This window comes from Cnephaeus nilssonii, assembly GCF_951640355.1.
Source record: "Cnephaeus nilssonii genome assembly, chromosome: 3".
NCBI classification, from domain to species: Eukaryota; Metazoa; Chordata; class Mammalia; order Chiroptera; family Vespertilionidae; genus Cnephaeus; species Cnephaeus nilssonii.
In genome coordinates this window covers 79,985,105-80,009,505 of record NC_137074.1, presented here as the reverse complement: position 1 = coordinate 80,009,505, position 24,401 = coordinate 79,985,105, and the positions used below count along the sequence as shown (strand labels likewise).

At 35.7% G+C, this 24,401-nt stretch overlaps 1 protein-coding gene across 3 annotated transcripts in view; it reads left to right on the top strand.

Annotated features, from left to right (window-relative positions):
• SENP7 (SUMO specific peptidase 7) overlaps positions 1-21,830 on the top strand; it is a 165,686-nt gene extending 143,856 nt beyond the window's left edge. For all 3 annotated transcript variants that reach the window (XM_079766837.1, XM_079766839.1, XM_079766838.1), the window contains 12 exons: positions 677-856; positions 2,008-2,270; positions 4,907-5,040; positions 6,807-6,923; positions 10,290-10,412; positions 12,473-12,565; positions 13,618-13,742; positions 14,942-14,994; positions 17,052-17,095; positions 17,187-17,255; positions 17,890-18,040; positions 20,059-21,830. In XM_079766837.1, the coding sequence (XP_079622963.1) occupies positions 677-856; positions 2,008-2,270; positions 4,907-5,040; positions 6,807-6,923; positions 10,290-10,412; positions 12,473-12,565; positions 13,618-13,742; positions 14,942-14,994; positions 17,052-17,095; positions 17,187-17,255; positions 17,890-18,040; positions 20,059-20,196 (1,490 nt within the window). In that variant the 3' untranslated portion in view covers positions 20,197-21,830. The remainder of the gene's footprint in view (positions 1-676; positions 857-2,007; positions 2,271-4,906; positions 5,041-6,806; positions 6,924-10,289; positions 10,413-12,472; positions 12,566-13,617; positions 13,743-14,941; positions 14,995-17,051; positions 17,096-17,186; positions 17,256-17,889; positions 18,041-20,058) is intronic.
• Positions 21,831-24,401: the final 2,571 nt, after the last annotated feature.

The window sequence follows — 24,401 nt, the reverse complement described above, 5'->3', positions numbered from 1 at the left end:
TAAGGTTTTTTATGCTATGGAAATTTAATATTTTACATTCCTGGATATAACTGAGATCATATAAGTGTGAGAGACTAAATTGCTACATTTAATTATTTGGTCTTTTCTAATTGTAATGTGATATTTGTTACTGTAATAATATTGTTTGGGGAATTTCAGCTAAGTTCAGTGAAGTGCACTGGAAATTATGCTTTTGAAAAATAATTCTTTTTGAAAATATAGTATACTAGAGGCCCGGTGTGCACCGGTGGGGCCCCTCAGCATAGCCTGCGGGGATCGGGCCAAAACCTGCAGTCCAATGCCACCTGCTGCTCCTGCCTGCTTATCCCGGCCCCGCTGTCACCGCCGCCGTCACCGCCGCTCTGAAGGCTTGCTGCTGCTCCGCTGCAGTCTCGGGGCTGCAGCGGCCAGCCGTGAGCCCTGCGTCTGGCACTCGTCAGTCAGCTGAGTGGCGCTCCCGCTATGGGAGTGCACTGACCACCAGGGGCAGCTCCTGCATTGAGTGTCTGCCTCCTGGTGGTCAGTGCGCATCATAGTGAGCAGTCGACCAGTCGTTGGTTGTTTGGTCGGTTGGTCAGTTAGGCTTTTATATATATATATATAGATTAGATAGTGTATAAGTGTTGTATTCCTAAATACATTAACTTATTAATTTGTTATATTTTATTTGTTTTAGTGTCCTTGAATGAGGTTTTATTGCTAGTGGATACCACACATTTAAAGAGGTTTGGATTATGGAAAAGTAAGGATGATGATCACAGTAAAAGGAGTCTTGCTATCCTTTTCCTCTGGGTCTCATCACATTATCTTCAGGACATTCAGACCCAATTAGAAAACTCTATGTTAAGCCAGCAATGTGAGTATAAAATTATTTCTGAATGTCAGGATAACTTGAGAAGTCCTGTAAATAAGTAGTTTTCTTCTGAAGTAATTTAATAAGATGTAATTTCACTGATTTGAAATTAAGTTCATTGAATTAAAAAAATTTATGCCTTAATATGTAAGATAAATTATTCTATTTATTCACATAATTTCTCCTGATACTTCTTTTACTCAATCAAATGACATTATTTTCTGAAATAAAAGGAATACCTTATCTTTTAGTCAGTTACCATCCTTGGCTACCTTTCTTATGAGGTTTGCCCTGATTTCAAAATGAACTATGACTGAGCTAATTAGTGACAAAGTTAAATAAAATGCAGAAGTATTTAACTTCAACATTTTCTTCAGTTCCTAAAGAGAAGCTCAGTTTACTTATATATCCTTTCTCTAAGACTGGATTGAGTACGAGTACTTTTCTGTATGCTCCCATTATACTTACATATATATATATATGTGTGTGTGTGTATATATATATATATATATATATATATATATATATATATGTGTGTGTGTATGTATATGTATATATATATATATATATATATATATATATATATACACATACATATTTAAAATTAGTTATCTTGCTATCCTAATTCCAAATTAATTGGGAAGATTTATGATTGCATAGCAAAGAAGTTGGAGAAATATAATTAGCCATTTATAATCATTTTCGGGGAAGAGAATGTCATTTGAGACCACTGTTGAAATGATTGATTAAAGAAAATGATATTGAAGGAAGTGTTTGATTGGAACATTTTTAAAATGAATAAATTTGATATATGGAGGAGGGTAGAGAAAACTAATTAATTGCTTTGTTACCATTCATTCATTTATTTATACATCCAGTAACAAATATTTACTAGACCTCCTAAGCACCAGGTCCTGGAAATAACAGAGGTCAAAATCCTTGTGGAGTTTACATTCTAATGCAGTAAGGAGTCTAAAAATTGTCAGTTTTGGTTCTAGTTACTAATGGCCTATTTTGGGATTTAATTAGCCTGGATTACTTTGCTAGTGGTTATATACCAACCTTACTGTTAATAATAGTCAAGTTATTTTAATTATAATGCCCTTGAAAAGTAATGCTATTGATAAAAATTGTTGTTGTTGTTTTTTTAATAGCAAAATCCAGTGAATTCATTTTCCTTGAGCTACCCAATCCTATTTCACAAAGAGAAGAATTGAAATTGAAAGATATTATGACAGAAATAAGTACAACCACTGGAGAATTAGAGCTTTCTTACCCATTGTCTTGGGTTCAGGCATTTCCTTTATTTCAGAACCTTTCTTCGAAAGAAAGTTCTTTTATTCATTATTACTGTGCTTCAACTTGTTCCTTCCTTGCTGCTGCTGCTGAAGAAATAAAGATGCAATCAATATCTCAGGTTAGCATATGATTAATATAATTGGTGAGGGGGTGGGAGAAGATTTGGTGAAAATTCTTTGATTGAAATTAAGCTGATTTCAAAATGCTGTTTTGTCTAAAGGGCACAATAGCCAACCTGAAGAACTCCCAGTGCCAAAGCTAGAACAGTTTGATCAGCAAACTCAATAATGATAGTGTGTCATTATAACTAAAGAATAACATGAATACCAAAAAATCTATATTGATATAAATAAATAACTGAATTAATGAATGAATACATAAATAATAAATGATGGATAAGGGACACGTCTTTCTTAGAAAAGTATTCCAATTAATAAATATAAAGAATGAGAGAAATATAAAACCACCATTAGAAAAATCATAGTTTGATTGGGTGCTAAAGTTAATGGGTGAAAATTTAAGGAGAAACAGGATATGTGCATAATCTCAAAATCTCTTCCCCAATATATTTATTAATTACATAAAGTAGTAACAGTGGAGAATATTGGCAGACATCACCTTAACCCAAGTGATCCGAGTTAATGCCACCAGTAATAAGACATTCTGACATAATACCTGTCACATCATCCACCGAGAAGGGTACACCACTTCTGTGGTATTCTTCCAGTATTGTATAACTTCAATCTAATCATGAGAAAAAACCCAGAGAAACCTGGTTACAAAATAACTGATTGATGCTCTTTAAAAATACCAAGGTTATGAAAGATAAGGGAAGATTGAAGCATTGTAAGGTCCTGAAACAGGAACAAGATATTAGTGGAAAAACTAGTTGAAACAGAATAAAGTCTGTAGTTTACCGTATAATATTATACCAGGGTTAATGTCTTAGTTTTGATAATTGTACTATCCTATATAATAAAGATGTAATATGCAAATGGTCATTACGCCGTGAAGTGTAATGACCGACCATGTAATGACCAGATCACGGATCAGCAGGAGGGTGGGGCAGCGAGCTACAAGTGGGCGGCAGAGAGCTACAGGAGGGGGCAGGGCAGCAAGCTATGAGGGTGGCTGGGGAGCAGAGGGAGCTACAGGAGGGCGGGGCAGTGGGCGGAGAGCTACAGGAGGGCGGTAGCGAGCTACTGGCTATAAGCGGGTGGTGGAGAACTAAAGGAGGGGGCAGGGCAGCAAGCTATGAGGGGAGGCGGGGGATGGGGGATGGGGGAGCTATAGGAGGGCGGGGCATCATATGGAGAGCCACTGGAGGGTGGCAGCGAGCTACTGGTGAGCTACTGGTGCATGGATTCATATGCAGGGCTACTAGTGGTTATATAAGATGTTAATATTAACTGGAATCTGGGAGAGGCTTGTTTTTTGCAACTCTTCTGTAAGTCTAAAATTACCTTGAAACAATTCATAGTAAGTTTAAATATGCTCTTTTTTTAAAAAAAAACTCTAGAGAGAAGTGTTTATTAAGTTTGCTGTGGAGCATGCATGTGCATGTATACCTACACACAGGACAGTCTGTCTGGTCAGGGGCTAATCTGTTATTTAGAAGGCTTGTAGGAAGCCACATTAGAAAGACAAGGTGTGAGATTTTCGTTCTTTATGTACACACTAGAGGCCGGTGCACGAAATTCATGCACGGGGGTGGGGGAGTGTCCCTCAGCCCAATCTGGGACCCCTCGGGGGATGTCCAACTGCCCATTTAGGCCCGATCCTAAACGGGCAGTTGGACATCCCTCTCACAATCCAGGACTGCTGGCTCCCAACTTCTCGCCTGACTGCCTTCCTGATTGCCCCTAACTGCTTCTGCCTGCCAGCCTGATAACCCCCCCCCCACACCAGCCTGATTGATGCCTAACTGCTCCCCTGCCAGCCTGTTTGCCCCTAACTGCCCTCCCCTGCAGGCCTGTTTGCCCCTAACTGCTCTCCCCTGCAGGCCTGGTCACCCCTAACTGCCCTCCCCTTCAGGCCTGGTCCCCCCCAACTGCTCTCCCCTGCAGGCCTGGGTCCCCCCCCAACTGCCCTTCCCTGCAGGCCCAGTTGCCCCCAACTTCCCTCCCTTGCAGGCCTGGTCCCTCCCAACTGGCCTCCCCTGCTGGCCTGATTGCCCACAACTGCCCTCCCTTGCAGACGTGATCCCTCACAACTCCCCTCCCCTGCTGGCCATCTTGTGTCCACATGGGGGCAACCATCTTTGACCACATGGGGGCAGCCATCTTGTGTGTTGGAGTGATGGTCAATTTGCATATTACTCTTTTATTAGATAGGATTGTAACAATTTTGCATGGTAACTATATTGTATATACAAATTTACATTCTACTTTTCCATTTAATAATAGAATATCAATTTATATTATTATGAACTCTTTCAGTCCCTCTTTAAAATTTTTTTTCTATTATCACCTCTTTTGTTCATTTTGAGCTACACAGATTCTCTTTTAATTATAAAGCTCAGATTTATAAGTAACACTTCAACTGAAACTTTCATTATGTACAATATCTTTTGATCAATAGTATTATTTTGATGCTTATATCTTTGCAGAAATTCTAAAAGTATAGATATAATTCCGTGATTTGGATTTTTTTTAGTCACATTTTCTCTTACAAGTCTAGGTTTTGACTGTTCTTTTCAGAGTTAATATGTATTTATGTATCTATAAGGAGACTTTTCTCCCCTTTTCCTGTCAGCCCTCAAATATAGATGCAGCCAAACCTAATTACACCTTCCTGCAGAAGCAAAGTAGCGGTTGCTACTCACTTTCTATTACAACTAACCCAGATGAAGAATGGCGAGAAGTCAGGCACACTGGACCTGTTCAGAAGTATGTACTGTGTCATGTCCCGTTTGCAATAGGTGGGCACGCTAGTCCTTTTCACTCATGTGGCTCATTTTAAGTAGTCTACCTTTTTAAATGTTTGAGTTTTACTTTCACACTAAATGGCTAATAATGAAAATAATGTTTTTTCTAAATTTATGAAAAGTTAAAAAATTTTATTAAGAAAAACAGGTGTGCCATTTCATTTAGTTTTATGTTAATAAGACAGAAATAGTAGCCAAACTATCAAATTTTGTAAGATTAAAGCATTTATTGAAAATATTTAAATAGCAATGTATGATTTTTAAGATTATATATTTTATATCTGAACATATAATAGGAAAATTAAATTACTTTATTAAAGTGTGCCTCAATTTAAGGTATTTTAGAATTTGTCAGAACTTCCCTTTCAGAAATTGCTTTTTTTTGGTTTATATTTCATCTTTTATATATCTTCTCATGGTGGGAAGGCAGAATTGGGAGTCTATGCATTTGAGGGTGGTTTTATTCCTCTATGTATTCATTTTCTGTGTTTTAGGGGAAAAAAACACCACCTGAAAGCACAGGATAGGAAAATAGCTGATAAATAGAAACTATAATATTAGCATTTAAAATTTTCCGTCTTTTTTGGTTTAGGTGTCATGCTTATCAAGATTAAGTCAATTGCGGATGACTTTTATCTTCTTAAATCTTCCTAGTTCAAGAAGTAAATATTATACCTTTATTATTTACTATACTAGTGGCCCAGTGCATGAAATTTGTGCACATTAAAAGGGAATTAATTAGAGGAAATATTTTATATTGCTATTTGCCATTTCTCTATAATAGAAGTGTCAGAGATGAAAGAAAATTAGTAAAATGTATATGAAATAATATATACATTTATTAATAAATAAACAATAACAGCATACGTCCCCGGCCGGCGCCAGGCAAGACACGCAGCCTCACGTCCCAGCCTCACCCACCCGTGCCTGCCGTGCACGCAGCCTCCTGCTGATCGGTCGTTATAGCATGAGAGCGTCACAACCATTTGCATGTTATCCTTTTATTAGTATAGATTTGTGCACCTGTCTATGCCAAGATTATAGTCAAGAATTCACAGCTGCTACTGGTCTTATTTCTGAATTTCAAGAGAGGATGCTAGAAGAAAGATGCCTAATTAGTTGTCATCTATTTTCTACTTCTTTTTGGTTGTGTTCTAATTATTTTTTTCCCTTATCTTCTCTTAAGTTTTACATTATAAGCACTTTATTATAGGGAACTTGCCTCCTTAAGCTCTCTGTTATTTCCATTACCCAGCTGCTGGCTTAGACTAGCCACCAGTAGAGTATAGTTTTTGATTGCTGGCTCTTCTGAATAGAAAGGAACTAGGAATCTGAATAGGGATTCACTTAGAGTTGGAAAGTATACCATAGGAAAATCATCCATGGTTTTACTATATCAGTTTGTTGAAAGTTAAAAATTATGCAGAAGATAGACATCCTCAATGGTGTTGTGATTGATTGTGAGATATAACCTATTGATTTAACAGATATTGAGACCAGCCTACATGAGAAGAATTGGAAAGGAAAAGATGCTCAATGAGACTACTATAAGTAGCTTATAAAAATAAAGGGAGGAAAATATAATTGCTCGTATCCTGTCAAATATTTTTTACTCTACGTATTTTAGTTATTGAATACTACTACCCTGTTATTGTACGATATGACAAATCTTTTTGATACTAGAATTTTTAATACCAATATACTTTAACTTTATTTTTTACTTTTAAGGTTGATTGTATATCCTCCACCACCTACCAAGGGGGGATTAGGAGTAACTAGTGAAGATCTGGAGTGCTTAGAAGAAGGGGAGTTTCTTAATGATGTAATTATTGATTTCTACCTTAAGTAAGTACAATGCTAAATGATCTCATTTGCTTTACAGGTGTTGATGTGAATCTTAAAGTAAATGTTTTTATATCTGAAGTATTTAACTCTAGATAAAAGTAACCTGCCAAGATACTAGATTTGAAAATTTTTTGTCTACAAACGTTTTCTAGAGTTGACTAACTCAGTTGTATTCCCTTATTTCCAATAGATACTATGTAATTCCGAAGAGCTACTGTTTTTAGTTTGTTTTAGTTTTTGTTTGTTTTAGATTTATTCTTCTTTGACTATTATTGTGATGAAGGAACTACTTACATAATTACAATCACTTTAGGAACTAACTGAAAAGAAGCAACTCTGGGTAGTTATCTATTGTGTCTTTAAGCACAATTAAGAGTTAACAGTCATTTTAAAAATCCATATCACTATTTAAAAATAAACTTTCAAATTTTTGTATAGCCAAGCTGAAGGAATAGATAGGCAAGTTTTATCAACTTTCATGCAAAGGTAATTTGTTTCTAGCCTTTATTTTGTACTGTATCCCTTCATTTCTTTTAGTTGTCTCTAATTATTTCATTGACCCCTCTCAAACTAAATTTATTGTCATTTTACCTAAGCCCTATTTTACTGATAATCCGGTATTTAGTCTAGTCACTCAGGCCCCAAATTTCACACTAGCATTTACTCTTTATCCTTAACATTGTAGATTTAATCTCTAGAAGTTTAATTTGGGTCCTTTTTTTTATCTTCCATGTATCTATCTAGTTATAGTAACTGTTTGGAATATAGTTACAATAACTGTTTCAATGTCCTTTTCTACTTATTCTAACACCTGTGTCAGTTTTGGACCAGTTTTTCTTTTTCATTGTGAGTGTTTTTTGTTTTGTTTTGCTTCTTTGCATGTCTGGTGATTTTTTTTTTATTGGGTGCTGGGCATTTTTGTATTCCTATAAATATTAATTGAATTTTATTATGGAACACAGATTGTTTGGAAGCAGTTTGATGCTTTTAAGGATCATGCTTTTTGTGATTTGTTAGCCAAGATCATCAAATTAATCCCCACCTCTGAGGAAAGACCTTTCAGAGTGTTCTACCCGGTGCCTCATGAATCATGAGGTTTTCCAGGCTGGCTGGTAGGAAAAGGCATTATTCCCATGGCCTGTGGAAATGCTGGGTACCGTTCTATCTCATCTTTTCAGGTAGTTTTCCCCCCCCAGCCTTGGGTATTTTCCTTACCCTCGTACAATGATCAATATGCTGCTGACTACTTGAGAACTTTCTGAAGATGTTTGGAGTTCTCTATGCAGACAGTTCTTTTCTTTCCAATATTCACATCTGCGAACCCTGGCTGCCTTGGTCTCTTCTGACTCGCATCCATCTCTTCACCTCGGGGAGTCTGTCAGGCCTCAGTGGGTTACTCCTTGTGCTGCAGCCTGGAAACTGACAAGGCAGTCCTGAGGGCAGTAGTGGAGCTTACCTTGTTTCACGTTTCTCAGAGATCACTGTGCTTTGTTGCCTGATGTCCAGGGTTTTAAAAACGATGGTTTTAAATATTTTGTTTCATTTTTTTTTCAAGCAGAAGGGTAAATCTGGTCCATATTATTCAATCTAGACTGGGAGTGAAAGTCTCCATTATCATGGACTCTTTATCTCCCCCCCCCCCCCCCAATTCGCTTTCTACATATTGAGTTGCCAATTTTAACAGATTCTGTCTCTCAAGTTCATTTAATCTCTTTCTTTTGTTGTCATGATCTTTCTAGCACTCCTTATCTCACCTAAATTGTCATTCTGCCTTTTTAAGTAGTCTTCCTGTATCTTTTGTCTCTGTTTTTTTAACTTTATTTTTCTTAAACTGCTCTAAGAAAGCAATTCTTAGGAACTTTTAGTAGTATCTTATTACCTGTTAAAATGAGTTCAAACACAGTCTGGCATTTGAGGATCTTGATAATATGACACCAATCTATCTTTTCAGCCATCTACATATATGTACTACATAGTCCAGCAAAATTGAATTATACACAGTTTGCTAAACAAAGCCCATCCCTTGCTCTGTTTTTCCTGCTTCCTGGAATTCTCACCTCTTATTTAAACTTGTTGAAATTTTATTCCCTTTCAAGGTTCCTTTCAAGTGGTACCTTTGTGAAACTTTTCCTGATCTTCTAAACAGATATTATTAACTTCCATAAAACTTCATTTGCATCTCTTTTATGGTACTTATACTATTTTGCCTTATTTTAAAGTTATTTGGTAGTTTTATAATCATTCTCCCTCCAAAGGTTAAGCACTTTGAATCTTATTTTTGTATCCTGTAATAGTTATCAAATTTATATTTTATGAGATGAAATGGATCATTTTTTGGTATTTTAATGTTTTTTGGAATTAATTAATAAAATTTTATTTTTAATACAGATTTAATAGTATTTTCCTATATTTCCTTTTCACGTAACTGCCTATATCTGTGTTCCTTATTTTCAGAGGGGATTCTAGCTTTATTTTTTAAATTGATGAATAACTTTCAAGTACTAGAGTATAAAGCTGATGTTCACATATGTATGCACCCATCTTAATCATCATTCAGACCAAGCATTCTTTGTGTCTCCTTCCCTGTAGTATATCTATCCCATAACCACATTATAGAAAAACTTCACATTTTCTCTGTCTGTTATGTTTTAAAAAAAAGTAATTATAAGGTAATTTTCAAACCTGCATAAACATTAAACATTAAAAATAGTAGAGTTCTGCCCTAGCCTGTGTTGCCCAGTGGTTGGAGCACAGGCACAGGTACCTAAGGGTCTTGGGTTCGATTCCCAGCCCTGGTTGGGGCAGTGTGGGAGGCAACCAATTAGTGTGTCTCTCTTACATTGATGTCTCTCTCTCCCTCTTTTCCTCCCTCCCACTTTCTTAAAAATCAGTGGGAAAAATACCCTCAGGTGAGGTTTAACAACAAACAAAAAAAGGAATAGTTGAATTCTCTAATCATGAAAGGTTTAATTATTCAATGATTGAATTATAATCTTATGTTGAAGAACTTTTAGTATAGAAATGGACTAAGAATTTAGCGATTAGTCATGTCTCAGAATTATTAAGATTTTTTTCTTTTCTTTTGTGTCTGTAGTATAAATATGGTACTCAACACATGTTAGGTATTTGATAAATATTTGTTAAGTGAATAAATGAATAAGTGGGCAATTTCTGCTTTAAACAGTCTTGGTGCAGGTCTTTGAAGTAACTAAAAAACAAAAAGAACTGAAATTAGAGCAAATTGCAAGATTGCTTTGAATCTAATTGGATATAAAAATGAAGATTCCCAGAACACGTAAGATAATTGGGGGGAGATCAGGTGAAATCTAAAAATAATATAATTTTGTGGTATTGCTACTTTACCAGGTATCTTATATTGGAAAAGGCATCAAATGAACTTGTTGAACGAAGTCACATTTTTAGTAGCTTTTTCTATAAATGCTTGACGAGAAAGGAAAATAACTTAACAGAAGATAATCCAAATCTTTCGTAAGTCTGTCTTACGTTATACTTATGTTTTGAGAGGCAAATATACCATTTTGATGTTTCTAATGAAATAACCTCGTATAGTGTTCCCTTGAGTGAGTAATATTACCACTTGTGCAGGTGCTGGGTCTGTTGTTCTGTGAGACATTTCTCACCCCTCCATGGTACTGCTCCCTCTCAAAGGGAGGCCGACTCTTGCAGGCTGCATTTCCAGTTGCACTTCCTTTGGGGGACACTGGGAGTTGGAAAGGAAGGAAGGAAGGAAGGAACTAGGTGATTTCTTCTTTACCTTCCACCTTGGGCAGTAATTCTGGCAGTTTCTCACCCTAAAGTATAAGCTCCATGAGGTCAGGGACTTTATCTGCCTTATTTTCTACTATCCCTGGTGCCTTTTTCTCAGTGCTTGGTACATGCTAAGAACTCAAATAAAACGATAAATAATAATGTGTATCATTTAATGGGGAGAGAACTGTTAGACATTTGATTGAGGATTTTCTACACAGTTAGGAACTGAGAATAAGATTAATTTGTGGCTCCCATATTCCTTCCTATTCTCCTTGCCCCATCCCATGTGTAATATATTCCCAATCAAATAAAGTTAACATAATCAGGAAATCTACCAAACACCAACATAACACAGAAAACTTGGCATCCTTGTGATTTTCAAATGGAAAATTAATAGACTATACACTAGAGAGAGGAAAGCAGTTGTTTATAATCTTGTAATGGTTGGGCCATTCTTAAATAAAAAAACTCAGTGAACATATGACTCCATATTATTTTATGAAGTTAGTCTTCTACATACAATGTTCATTCCTATCACATCTTTTAGCCCTTTCTGGATCCCATCTTATTTCCCATGTCTGCCCTTGCAAGTTTGGTTAGTCAGATGAACAGGTATTGGGCAAAGATGTCTATTTCCTATATTACTTGGTATATAAACCTTTAAGAACTTAATGATTTGTTTAATTTCCTGCATAAAAAGAGGTTCTTCTAGGGATGGATCCCTGATCCAGAAGTCACATACCACCTCCTTTATGCCACTGTTAAATGCCATCCCCTTCCTAAAATTATTTTTTGACATCCAAACTTGGTTTGATATCTTCCCTGATGGATTTAGTAAAGCAGGGGTGGGGAACTTTTTTTCTGCCAAGGGCCATTTAGATATTTATAATAGCATTCACTTAATATAATTCACTTAATATAAATGTATGCTGCTATGAAAAAAAAGCTCCTAGATTTATTGAATTTCGAGTCCTACCTGCGGTTGCCTTGGCAGGACCAGACCAAATGATTTCTCAAACCTTATTGGGCCCATGGACTTTCCCCACCCCTGATGTAAAGAAAATAAACTATTCCGTATTTGTTTTTTGTGTGTGTGCCAACCCTTTTATAGGTGGCTTTCTAGATGCTGTAATGTCATTCCTTATGACACTTATATTTTAATTTTTGTTGTGGGGTTTTTTTTCTGCCCTCATTTTAAAATAAATTCCTTTAGGTCAGTGTGGGTGATGTCATTATTTGTTCTTAGGAACCTAATAAATATTTGTTGAAGAAATAAAATGAAAGATGGATATACTTAACTCATTGTCTTATAGTTTCTTTATATAACAAATGAAGGGAAACAAGTGTCAGCTTTAAAAATCTAAGAACATCTGCCTCCTTCTTCCTCTTTCATTATGTTTTAAAACACCTCCTTATTCACAGATATAACATTTAGACAATTCTGTTAAGGTTTAATAATAGTGTTTTATACCATGTGAAGATGAAACTAAACAGAATAAAAAGTATAGTTGTTTATATTCAGTTGTGCCACTTGTAGAATCTACATAACATTTTATAAATTGTTGCCTTCTATTACATTATTTATAAACAGGGATCAGATTTAAGAATACCCAGGAGTTAATAAAAGGAGATAATTTTCTAGTGTGTTATATAGCTTGAAAAGGATGGTTAGGTAAACTAAACCTAGCAGTTTTCAGTTATAAAAATGACTCTTGAAATCATTATCTTAAATTTTTAATTATTTATATATCAAATATATCTATCTTTCATATTCCCAGAATGGCACAAAGAAGACATAAAAGGGTAAGAACATGGACTCGCAACATAAACATCTTTAATAAAGATTACATCTTTGTGCCTGTAAATGAGTCGTGAGTATTTCGGATTATTTCAAAAGAAAATTGGAGAGGGTGCAGAAAAGTATTTGTGGTATATTTAGATAGATAATCAGTAAAAAGTGTGGGTATATTAATCCCAGGTGTTATTATTATTTATTTTATTTTTATTTTTTTCTTTATTGATTAAGGTATTACATATGTGTCCTTATCCCCCATTGCCCCCCCACCCCCCCTCATGCCCTCACCCCCCTGGTGTCTGTGTCCATTGGTTAGGCTTATGTGCATGCATACAAGTCCTTTGGTTGATCTCTTCCCCCTTACCCCCACCCTCCCCTGCCTTCCCTCTGAGGTTTGACGGTCTGATCGATGCTTCTCTGTCTCTGGATCTGTTTTTGTTCATCAGTTTATGTTGTTCATTATATTCCATAAGTGAGTGAGATCATGTGATATTTATCTTTCTCCAACTGACTTATTTTGCTTAGCATAATGCTCTCCAGGTCCATCCATACTGTTGCAAATGGTAGGAGTTCCTTCATTTTTACAGCAGCAAAGTATTCCATTGTGTAGATGTACCATAGTTTTTTAATCCACTCATTAGCTAAAACAATGAGTTATGTATCTTGGATTTTGTTTTGACAGTGGTTATATTGTAAATAATAGTGAAAAAAATAAAATGACAAATGAGCACAAAACTGTAATGACTGAGGCATTGAATTTTTTTTGAACTCAAGAAAAGATCAAAAGATGTTAGCATGAATCTTCAAATATTTGAGGGTAAGCTCTTTAAGAACTAATAGAAAAATGATTATGCTTCGAGTCTATTTATTAAAGCAGATCCTCGACAGAAAACACTGACTATAGGAAAGTAAATAAGTTTGAATTACTCAGATTTTATCCTAAGTAGTCTTACTTCGTACTTAATTAGTTTTGGGATGTGTGTTCTATATTATATCAGATATTATAATTGACTTCTTCAAAATTAATGCAAAGTTTGTCACACCCCCTTTCTTAGCTGTAGTTCTAGGATGTATTCTTCGGCATTGTTTAGATTTTGTGTTATTAAGATTGTATTTCTTTTTCGACAGGTCTCACTGGTACCTTGCAGTCATTTGTTTTCCGTGGTTAGAAGAAGCTGTGTATGAAGATTTTCCACAAACCATATCCCAGCAATCCCAGGCTCAGCAATCCCAACACAACAACAAAACAATAGGTGATAAACATAATGTAAATGGTGTTTTTAATGGCAACAACAATGGAATGATTAGAGGGAACATTATGACGTTAAAAGATAACATAGTTATTTATTATCTTTAAACTTACTAGAAGAATAAGAAAGCTGAAATTTTCATGATATATGCCAGCCTCCTATATAGACAGTATATAATTCTTGATATACTTTTATATCGAGTTTCATCATGGCACTTTTTATAGCATAATCTTGCCAGCATGACTAAGGATCCATGCTGTGGATCTTCAGTCAAGCTTGAAATTCCCCATTTTTTCTTAATATAAAGTTTTTGTTGACACAGTAATTTGGCTAGGTAATATGGGTCTCTTAGAATTCTGCCTTGATTTTTCTTACGTTACAACCCAGTTAAGCAAGCAAATAAGCCTACTTTCTTTGAAGAAGAAAAATCAGAATTATATGTTCTGTAGCTGTAGCCCAAGCAACAAGCAGAATTAATAATAGTCATTATCATTAACACTGACCAAAATCCGTGTGGGAGGGGGTGTATCTGATAAAGCAACTGATTATTTTAAATTTTCTCTAATCATCCTCTTCTTAAAAAGTATACTTATGAAACACTCTATGATCATAGGTTATAAGAACTGTTACTAGGCAAATTAATGCTCCTCCACATTATAAACAGCAGACATTTTGCCTAGCTGGTGTGTCTCAGTGGTTGAGTGTTGACCTATGAACCAAGATGTCATGGTTCGATTCCTGGTCACGGCACATGCTCTGGTTGCGGGCTTAATCCTCAGTTGGGGTATGCAGAAGGCAATTGATCAATGATTCTCTCTTATCATTGATGTTTCTATCTCTCTTTCCCTCTCCCTTCCTCTGTCTGAAATCAATAAAAATATATTTAAAAAATAAATAGAAACAGCAGATATTTTGATTAGTGATCGATTTTTAAAGATTGTCTTTTTATAAGAAACAGACTCAGCTAAATGGTATTTCAGGTTTGGCTCTGGGGTTTATGTATTGTCTGATAATAGCTGACCATAGTCAGTTTTCTCTGTTGATGGAATTTTGTTTATAACTTCAACCATGAAAAAGTTTAAATAGATTCCAGGTATTTTTCCCCCTTTAAATACTATATACATACAAATTAGAATTTATGCTTATCTAAATACTTTGTATTAGACATAAAGACTCATAACTGCTTTGTTATTTCTAACTAGATAAAGATCTACGTACTACTTCAGTACTATCCTTGGGTACAGTGGATTCCCAAGTAAGTGTGTTCTTTATAGATTTGAAGGAAGGGAAACTCATGAATCTGTTAATCCTTTGCACTCGCTTGCTTTTTTCTCAATTCCTTTATTCTAATGCTAACCGAGTAGAGTCACACTCGACATCCGAGTGCAAATTAAATACAGCATAGCTAGGTGGCTGTGGGACATTGGTGGCCCATAATTAAATTTTTGCTATCTATGATTCTTTGATGGATTTTGTGGGAGTAGAAAAGAGAACATGAGATATTATCATTCTTTTTGTATCTGTTTATCTTACTTTGACTCCTTAGGTTTGTTTAGTTTTATAGTAGTTTATCTGATCATCTTAGTTGACTACTTTTCTCATTTCTCTGAGTCAGATTTACTTTTATTCTTATGTTAGCAATTTTTTGAACTTAGCATAATTAATAAACTAAGCAAGCATATTTTTATATCCTACTTTCTATTGTGAATTGTTGATAAAAATTATTCAAAATAGAATCAAGGCCAACCCACATGGCTTCTGAGACTAAGGTAGTTACTTTTAACTTTCTATATAAGGGCCTCCAAACTAGTATGCATGGTCTATATTTGGTGTCTTAAATCGATTAAGGTAGCCACCAAATTAATTTTTGGTGAGCATAAATAGCAGCAGCCTCCCTGGCATAGGCCTGTGTCTTAACTGTCACTGGTATTGGGTAGGCAGAAGGAAGGTGTTTCCTTCTCTATTGGCATAGTGGCAGGATAGGGAGTTCTTTCTTGCTTTTAAGCCAGGTTTCCCAAATTGGGTTTCTTGGAATACTTGTTCTAAGATGCAGTTTATGATAAAAAGGGATTCTAAGGTCAGTTAATTTGGGTAAACCCTGGATGCTATTTTTGTTTTAGAGATTCACCGTTACATTAGAACTAGAAGCCCGGTGCACTGGTGGGGGTGGGGGGTTCTTCAGCCAGCAAGCGGACATCCTGCGCACAGTCCAGAACCCCTCGCTCCTTACCGCCCGCCTGCTCTCTGCTCCTGACCGCTGGGCTCACTGCTCCTTAGCGCTGCCACAGAGGCGGGAGAGGCTCCCGCCATTGCCACTGCGCTCGCCAGCTGTGAGCCTGGCTTCTGGCTGAACGGCACTCCCCCTGTGGGAGTGCACTGACCACCAGGGGGCAGCTTCTGTGTTGAGCATCTGCCCCCTGTTGGTCAGTGCGCATCATAGCGACCGGTTATTCTGGTCATTTCACCATAATAGTCGCTTAGGCTTTTATTATATAGATAATAAAGATACTGAGAAGTTCTGCTTTAAAGAAATGTTTGTTTGACCTATTGTTTCTCAAATTTATCAACAAAAATATCCATCTTTTTTGCTTAATATACATTAATATTTTGCTTTTTGTGCTTCAGAGGGAAGAAATGTGTCTCTACCGACATTATTTATTGAGGTAGAGAATGTATGTAAGCATAGATTAAATTAATTTGCTTATCTTTGCTGAAGATGATAACTCTGAATAGAAGTAATTAATTAAAGTTCCAGATTATTTTTTAGGACATATTAAAGGTTCATAACTTCTTCAGGCCACATGTAAAACTGTATAAACTACTGTTTCACCAGTATATTACATAATAATAGACAAACATGTAAATTGACCATACCTCCACTACGCCACCAGCCAATCAGAGCAAGTATGCAAACCAACCCACCAAAGATGGCGGTTAATTTGCATACACAGGCGCTGAGCGACTGGCGTGGATGCCTGCATTGTCATCATGGCGACGACGCAGGCGTTCCACCCCACCCCAGTCTCTCAGGGCCTCTGGGCAGCGTGGGAAGGCAGGGCCGGAGTGGAAAGGCGGTGCCAGCAGCCAGGGAAAGGAAGGCCCATTCTAGCATGAATCTTCATGCATCAGGCTTCTAGTAAGAAAATAAATCAGTGAATTTTGAAAAGTGCAATTAGCTCACTTTTGATGATGAAAATAACTCATTTGAAATTTTAATTTCAAAGTTATTTGAAACATTTTAGAAAGTAACTGAATATTAATTTATTCAAACTAGTTTTAATTGTAAAGTCATAAAAATTTATGTTATTTCAGAGTACTGAGACAAGTATGTCAATACCAAAGAAAGTGTGCAAAAGGTAGGTACATGCTATAATGATATTTTCAGATATTTAGGTTCACTTCATATACAAATACATACATCTTGATTTCTTCCTTTGCTCTTAATAGGCCGTGCATTCTCATACTAGACTCCTTGAAAGCTGCTTCTATACAAAACACAGTTCAGAATTTACGAGAGTAAGTAATGACAGTTTGCCCTTTAGTTTGTTACCTAAAAATCTCAATAATTTTGAAGATATTTTAAGAATTACTGAAAATGCTATGTCAGAATTGTATTTTATTATGTATTTAGATGAGGCCTATAAATTTAAGTATTAATATTTCTCAAGGACTATGTGAAAAGTAAATTCAAAATTTGTATTCATAATTGAACAAAAGCACAACTTTACAAAGGAACAGTGCAAATGTTAGTGGTTATCAAAAGTAATACTTTAGGAAATAAACCTTACATTCTTATTACGTGTGTGTGTGTGTGTGTGTGTGTGTGTGTGTACGTGTAATTTTGTAATTTAAGGATCTGGAAAAAACTAGCAGCTAAAGTTTTAAAATAATTTGTTAATCTTTTTTATATAAGTAACTTCATATTTTTGATTTGTTAAAGTTGAGTTGTTAGAAAAGGTCTAGCATTTAGTTAGAAACTAAGATGATTTTCTTTAAAGTAGGACTTTTGAAGCCTCACTTATTGTAATTTCTACTGTTAAAGTTCTGTCTTTAGAAATTCAGCTTGAGCCAACAAATGTTTTTGTGTGAAAGTGTTACATAACAGTAAAGAGATTTCTATTCAAGTCAATCTACTTTTTGATGATTTAAGGTATTTAGAGGTAGAGTGGGAAGTTAAACGAAAAACTCACCGTGAATTCAGCAAAACAAACATGGTGGACCTATGCCCTAAAGTTCCTAAACAAGATAATAGCAGTGATTGTGGAGTATATTTACTGCAATATGTGGAAAGCTTCTTTAAGGTATGTAAAAATATAAATAAATTTCTTATTCACAGTTACCAGTATACAATCACAAATTACTGGGCAAGCAAAGAAGCAGAAAATGTTATAGGTAATCAAGAAAGAAAGAAAAAAAAGAAATGGAACCACAGATAATTCAGATATGGGAGTTAGCAGATAAGAACTTAGAAATGATTTGATTAATATGTTAGAGAAAAGTCAAAGATGAACAAAATGAATGAAGAGATGAAATCTAAAAAAGTCAAGTGAACATTCTAGAGTTGAAAATGTATAATGATATATCTGAAATTTAGAACTTATTGGATAGGTTTAATAGCAGACTGGATAAAGCAGAAGATAGGATTAGTGAACTTCAAAAAAGAAAAAGACATTAGAAAGTATCCAATTTGCTTGGAGAGGAAAAAGAATGTAAAGAACAGAGCATAAGAGATAAGTGTGATACAGTCAAAAAGTCTAATTTACATATAATTGGAGTTCCAGAATGATTACTGGTGGGGGTGGGGGGTGCATGCAGAGAGTAGTAAGGCAGATAGAAATTTGAAGAAAAAATTTCAGAACTAGATTCATGTATTCAAGTAGTTCAGAAAACCATGAACTAGATAAGTACAATGACAAGCATGGGTGTTATTTTCTAGCTCACAAGAGACACCATTGAAACTGCAGCAATATTAAAGAAGAATTTTTAAATAGCAAGGAATCACTTTTTGCTTTTTGAACTGTCAGCTTATTACTTCAGTCATTACCAGTGTTGTTGGTATATTGAGCAGGTTATTTATACTTGCTTGGAAAATCCTTTAAAGGTTACAGTACTTTCAAAGTAAGGATTATAAGGTGCAGTTACAACTTTTGGTATAATTGGAGAGGAATAACATAGCAGAATATGATACATGTTATGGAAGTCACTGAAATATGTAAATATTTTTTTCACAATGGAAGTTCATTAAAGGGAGCCAATTCTAGTCTTCTAATACTCTTTCCAAAGAGATTTGGTTTTATTTTTAGAATATTCTAAGTTCCTTATTACATATTTTGAGTTTGTTACATAATTCTACTTTAATAGCCTCAGTTAGTAGAATATGCTTCTAATATAGGTTGTAAGATTTTTGGGGCGGGGGGGAGGGGTGTGGGGGAGAAACTAAAAAAAACTAAACCACATGTTTTACAAATTTGTTCATAAATTTGTGGAAAAAATATAGGTCTGGGATGGATTACTCAAAACCTGTGGAACATGTAACTAAGCCCTAACAAAAACAATATTAATTCTAATTAAAATACTCGCATAGTTAAATCACCACTGACATTTGCTCTGAGCATCATAGTCCATTTTTTCAGCATTATACCCTGGGACTCTTAATTTCTTCTTCAAGCTGTAAATCCTTCTTATATCTGGCTTCTAATAGTTTCATCAAATTTATAAACCTGATCTAGAGGTAGCCTTCTTCAGCAGTTATTTTTTTAAAAAACTTGCAACTTCCTTATTAAGCTTAACATAATGGAAAATGCAGCAGTTCTTGAAGCCAATAAATTGGCTGTTTTTTGCACTAAAAGAAGGCACTTCTTCAGAATTTGATGTGTTTTTTTGTTTTTTTAAATCTGAGATTCTTCATTTACTGCTAAGACTTTCTCTTTGTTTTAATAATTTCAAAATATTAACATGTTGGAAAAAATTGTGTTCAAATCAACCTGACTTCTGCATTGAGCTGTATCATTCTCTAATACTGATCTGTTTTGCACTAATCAGTTAAACACCATTGTAACAGAACAAACAGGATTTATTTTTGATGTTCATAAGTTAACAATTTAATGAAAATGTTCTAAAATGATAGTGGTGATGGTTGCACAACTTTGTGAATATACTGAAAACCATTCAATTGCATATCTTAGGTGAATTTTACGGTATGTGAATGATATCTTAACAAAGTTGTTATTTAAATAAAGTTGGCAATTTCTCATAAAAATGAAATTCAAACAAGTTTGAATCATACCACTAAAATGATTGTATTCTTTCTTTTCTCTAGGATCCTATTGTTAACTTTGAACTTCCAATTCATTTGGAGAAATGGTTTCCTCGTCATGTAATAAAGACCAAACGGGAGGATATTCGAGAGCTCATTTTGAAACTTCATTTGCAGCAGCAGAAGGGCAGCAGTAGCTAGTTAATCTGTACAAAGATGACAGATGTTCTACACGATTACAGGAAAGCTGCTTACCAGCATTTGTGTTAGCCAGCTCACAGAGAAGAAAATAACTTGTAGTAGTTTTATAAGTCATTGGCCTTTATTTAAAATATATAAGGTGTATTATTAGATTGTTGGGATCTTATAGATGGAGAGGAAATGGGGGTGAGATACATAAACTTATTAGATAGAAATGGAAATTTCATAAATATTTGATATTTTTCTGATTTAATATGCTTGGATTATGCAATAGCATATGTAATGTGGGAATGTTTTTGTAGATAATAAAACTATGTGATCTGTACTTCCACATAACGGGAGTTGAGGGGAGCTAGGTCCTCCCTGCTAACAGCCCCAGTGCTTGTCAAATTCTTTGACAAGTCACATAATATTGTAATTCTATTCTTTGCAGCTCAAGCATGCAGTATGAATACTGTGTATTTTTTTTTAATGAATTTAGTATCAAGGCTTCAGAAAGTGCCATTTATGGCATCCCTTCTGTATGTGTAAAAGAAGACATAATGTTAGCAAGATGATAAAAATCCAGTCTTTCAAAGCGCAGCTTATTTTTCTCATCTGCTAAATGGAACCATTACTCTGCTGTAATTTTTTCCCTTTTTTTAATTTCATATGTGGGGAACTGAGAATTTAGTTCATTCATTCAGGGTGAAATTTGTAACAAAAAATGTTTTAAAAATTATATATGTAACTCAATTTGAAGTATAGCTATATACTGACTGCTACATTACCCCAGAATATATGTACACAATTTATGTAAGTATAGAAGATAAAATTGGTGTCCTTATAATTTTAATTAAAAAATACCCTCAAAGTCTTATTTATTGTTAGAACTAAATACATAATTTTATAACTCTGTTACCCAGTATTCATCTGTAAAGCCAGATTGTTATCATTGCTTTTATATTTTTAAATTGGACATTTTAGAGACCTGTAATTCCCATGGAGCTTACTTTTTTAAATTAAATGTTTAGGTAACAGTTATAAATTCATGTGCTGAGGGTGGTATTATAGAAATACTTCACAACCCTCTAATGTTATCAAGAATATTTTGAGGGGACAATTATAATGTATTTTCTCAGATAAGGAAAATGGTTTTTTTTTAAAGAATATTTTAATCTTCTGTTTTAAGCATCTCTTGGATTTACATTATAACTGTATATAAAGCAGTGAAACAAAGGAAATTTCAGATAAAGCTAAAAGTAGGAACATTTTATTTCAAAATCATGTGAATTGAAATTATCAGTTAAGCCTCAGTGTTTTTAAGCTTTTGTTAATCTTGTCACCATCTTTATATTGTTAAAGGTATTTGTCTTTTGGAAGTTTCCTATAAAGAATCTTATAATTACATGTTTCATTCCCAATTTATGTGTGTGTAGGAGGGGACTTTTTTAGGTGACTATTAATGGTTTCATACATTGAATTTTGGTAAAGTAAATATATAATACATTTTCTTGTGACTTCTTAACATTTTTGTTTGTGTGTTTTTCAAAGATACCACTGTCTTTTATCATGTTTTGAAGATTGTTTAAAATTCATTTTCCTAAATTCATGTGGAAATGCTTTGAGAATATCAACATTTTCTATTAAACATATTTACAATTCATTAGATTGAGGTATAATTTTTTAAAGAAATGCGTGACAGTCTTAGAAATAAATTTTGAGTTTTACAGTGGCCAGTGCATATCATGTGGCTGATGCTTAGATTAATTTTCCTTTCTGTTTTAACAAGCATATTGCTAATTTGATTGTCAGTTCAGGAAACATTTGGGAATTTTCTAGGTACAATAAAATGAATGATAGATCTTCTGAACTCTTTATAGTATAATGGGAGAAGTGGACATATGAACAATCTTAATATTCCCTGGTAAAAGCAATCATAAGTTTCTTTGTGACCACAAGAGGGAGTTCATCCGTGTGTGTGTGTGTGTGTGTGTGTGTGTGTGTGTGTGTAAAACCCTGTGTGCTAGGGAGAGGTGGAGAGGTAGTGAGAGAGTTGTCGGTGGACAGGGAAAACTTTCCTAAAGAAGATACTACTATTTTTAATTCACAACACTTGGGGTTAAAAGTAAAATGGTAGATTTTCAAAAATACGTTTTTATTGAGTTTTAGAGAGAGAGGAAGGGAGAGGGATAGAGAGGAACATCATTGATCAGCTGCCTCCTGCACACCCCCAACTGGGGATCAAGCCTGCAAACTGGGCATATTCCCTGACTGGGAATCAAACCAGTGACCTCTTGGTTCCTGGGTCGACGTTCAACCGCTGGGTCACACCAGCTAGGCAAAGGATAGCTTTTAAAAAAGAGTGATATTCAACCACCTTGGAAAAAGTTTATTAAAGTGAATTGATTAAATCAGCTTTTCTTTTTTGTTAGGGAGAAAACAGGTCTAGACTCATCATACAGAGCCCTTTCTAAATTGGTTTCTATCTTTATCCTCATCTTTCCACTCTGACCTACTTTTTAGTCATATAAAATTATTAATTTACTAGAGGCCCAGTGCATGATTGAATCATGCACGTGTAGGGTCCCCTACACGCTTTCGCTTTCGATCACGGGGGAGCTGGGTGCCTGTCCGCTGGTGCAGCAGGCCTTTCAGAAGCCTCCGGCGCGGCGGAGGTTTCTGAAAGGCCTGGTGCCGGAGCGGACAGGCACCCAGCTCCCATGCTTTTGCTTTTGATCGCTGGTGCACCAGGCCTTTCAGAAGCCTCCAGCGCACCGGAGGCTTCTGAAAGGCCTGGTGCCTGAGCGGACAGGCACCCAGCTTCCCCGCTTTTGATGGTCCGTGGTGGGATGTGAGCTCGCTGCCCCAGAGGCCCCTTCTGTGCCGCAGCACAGCCATGGCGCAGACGCTGAGCTCGAGCCGCCGCTGGCGACGCAAGCTCAGCGTCCCACCGGCCCAATCAGCCACCCCGGCCACCCCGAGTCCCGCCCCTCCGCGCCTCCTGGCCAATCGCGGGCATAGCGAAGGTACAGTCAATTTGCATATTTGTCTATTATTATGTAGGATACTTAATTACTTTTGGCTTAACACCAAGCTTAAGCCTTTTATTCATAGGAAATTACCTTGGGTTTTTTTCTTTTCAATACCGTTTCTTTGGAAACGTGCTGAGCTTAAATACATGTGAACTGTCAGATGTAGTCAACATTTATTTTTAATGGTGAAAAAGAGCTTTAATGGTTAACTGTGTCTCGCTGGAGAACTGAGTGGACATGCATGCTCGGAAGGCCTGCTGGAGCAGATTGTATAAAACCCTGCTTCCCTCTGCAGTCTATTGTAACTGGGTGTGGAAGTTTGGGAAGTGCCCACAGTCTTAAAAGACATGGTTCTGGGTGGATGAGGCTTCCTTATGCGGTCTGGTGTGGTCTGCATAAGGTGGTCTCCTCTCTTACATCCCTTCTGGCAGCTGGAGACATCAGGGTCAGGACTCCTACAGAGACTCCCGTTGAAGATAGCTTTATTTGATGCACTGGTTTCTGGGCTGTGTATCAAATACAAATGAAAGGAGCTAGGTTATGGACTGTTGTCCTGTGAGTGTGAACGTCACTTGGAACCCAAGATCATCAGTGGTTGTTTGGAATAGATGTTGCAACATTGCAGCTCCACACCTCAGGCCTGCACATGCCAGTCCTTCTTTCTAGAACACCCTTTCACTACTTCCTGTCAACTTTATTTTTTTCCAAATCTGGCTCAAATGTCATCACCCCACATTTGCTCAAACAGAATAATTCATTACCTCTCCTGTACCCCCATAATGACTTGTTTATACTTCTTTCATCAGTTTTATGTCATTGTTTGTATACATGTTTTCACCTATAGACGACATACTCCTAAAGGACAAACATTTTGCATTTGATGTATTTAGTATGTTAGTAGCATATAGTGAACACCTGGAAACTTTTGCTGAGTCAATAAATGATTGTCAACTCATTTGGAATTAAAGAATGGATGAAAGAACCTGGTACTTGTTATTTCTAAGCACAATGTTTAATTTCTTACCAGCTTATAATTGGGGGTATATTTCTTGAAGCATCAGGACCATCAGATGAGGTTTTGAAATATTTCCTAAAAAGAATCTCAATGAAAACTCAAGGAATATTTTCTCTGAGTAATTAAAATTAGATAATCTTTTCATCTATAGAAAAAAACCAAAATTCTTGGTAAGA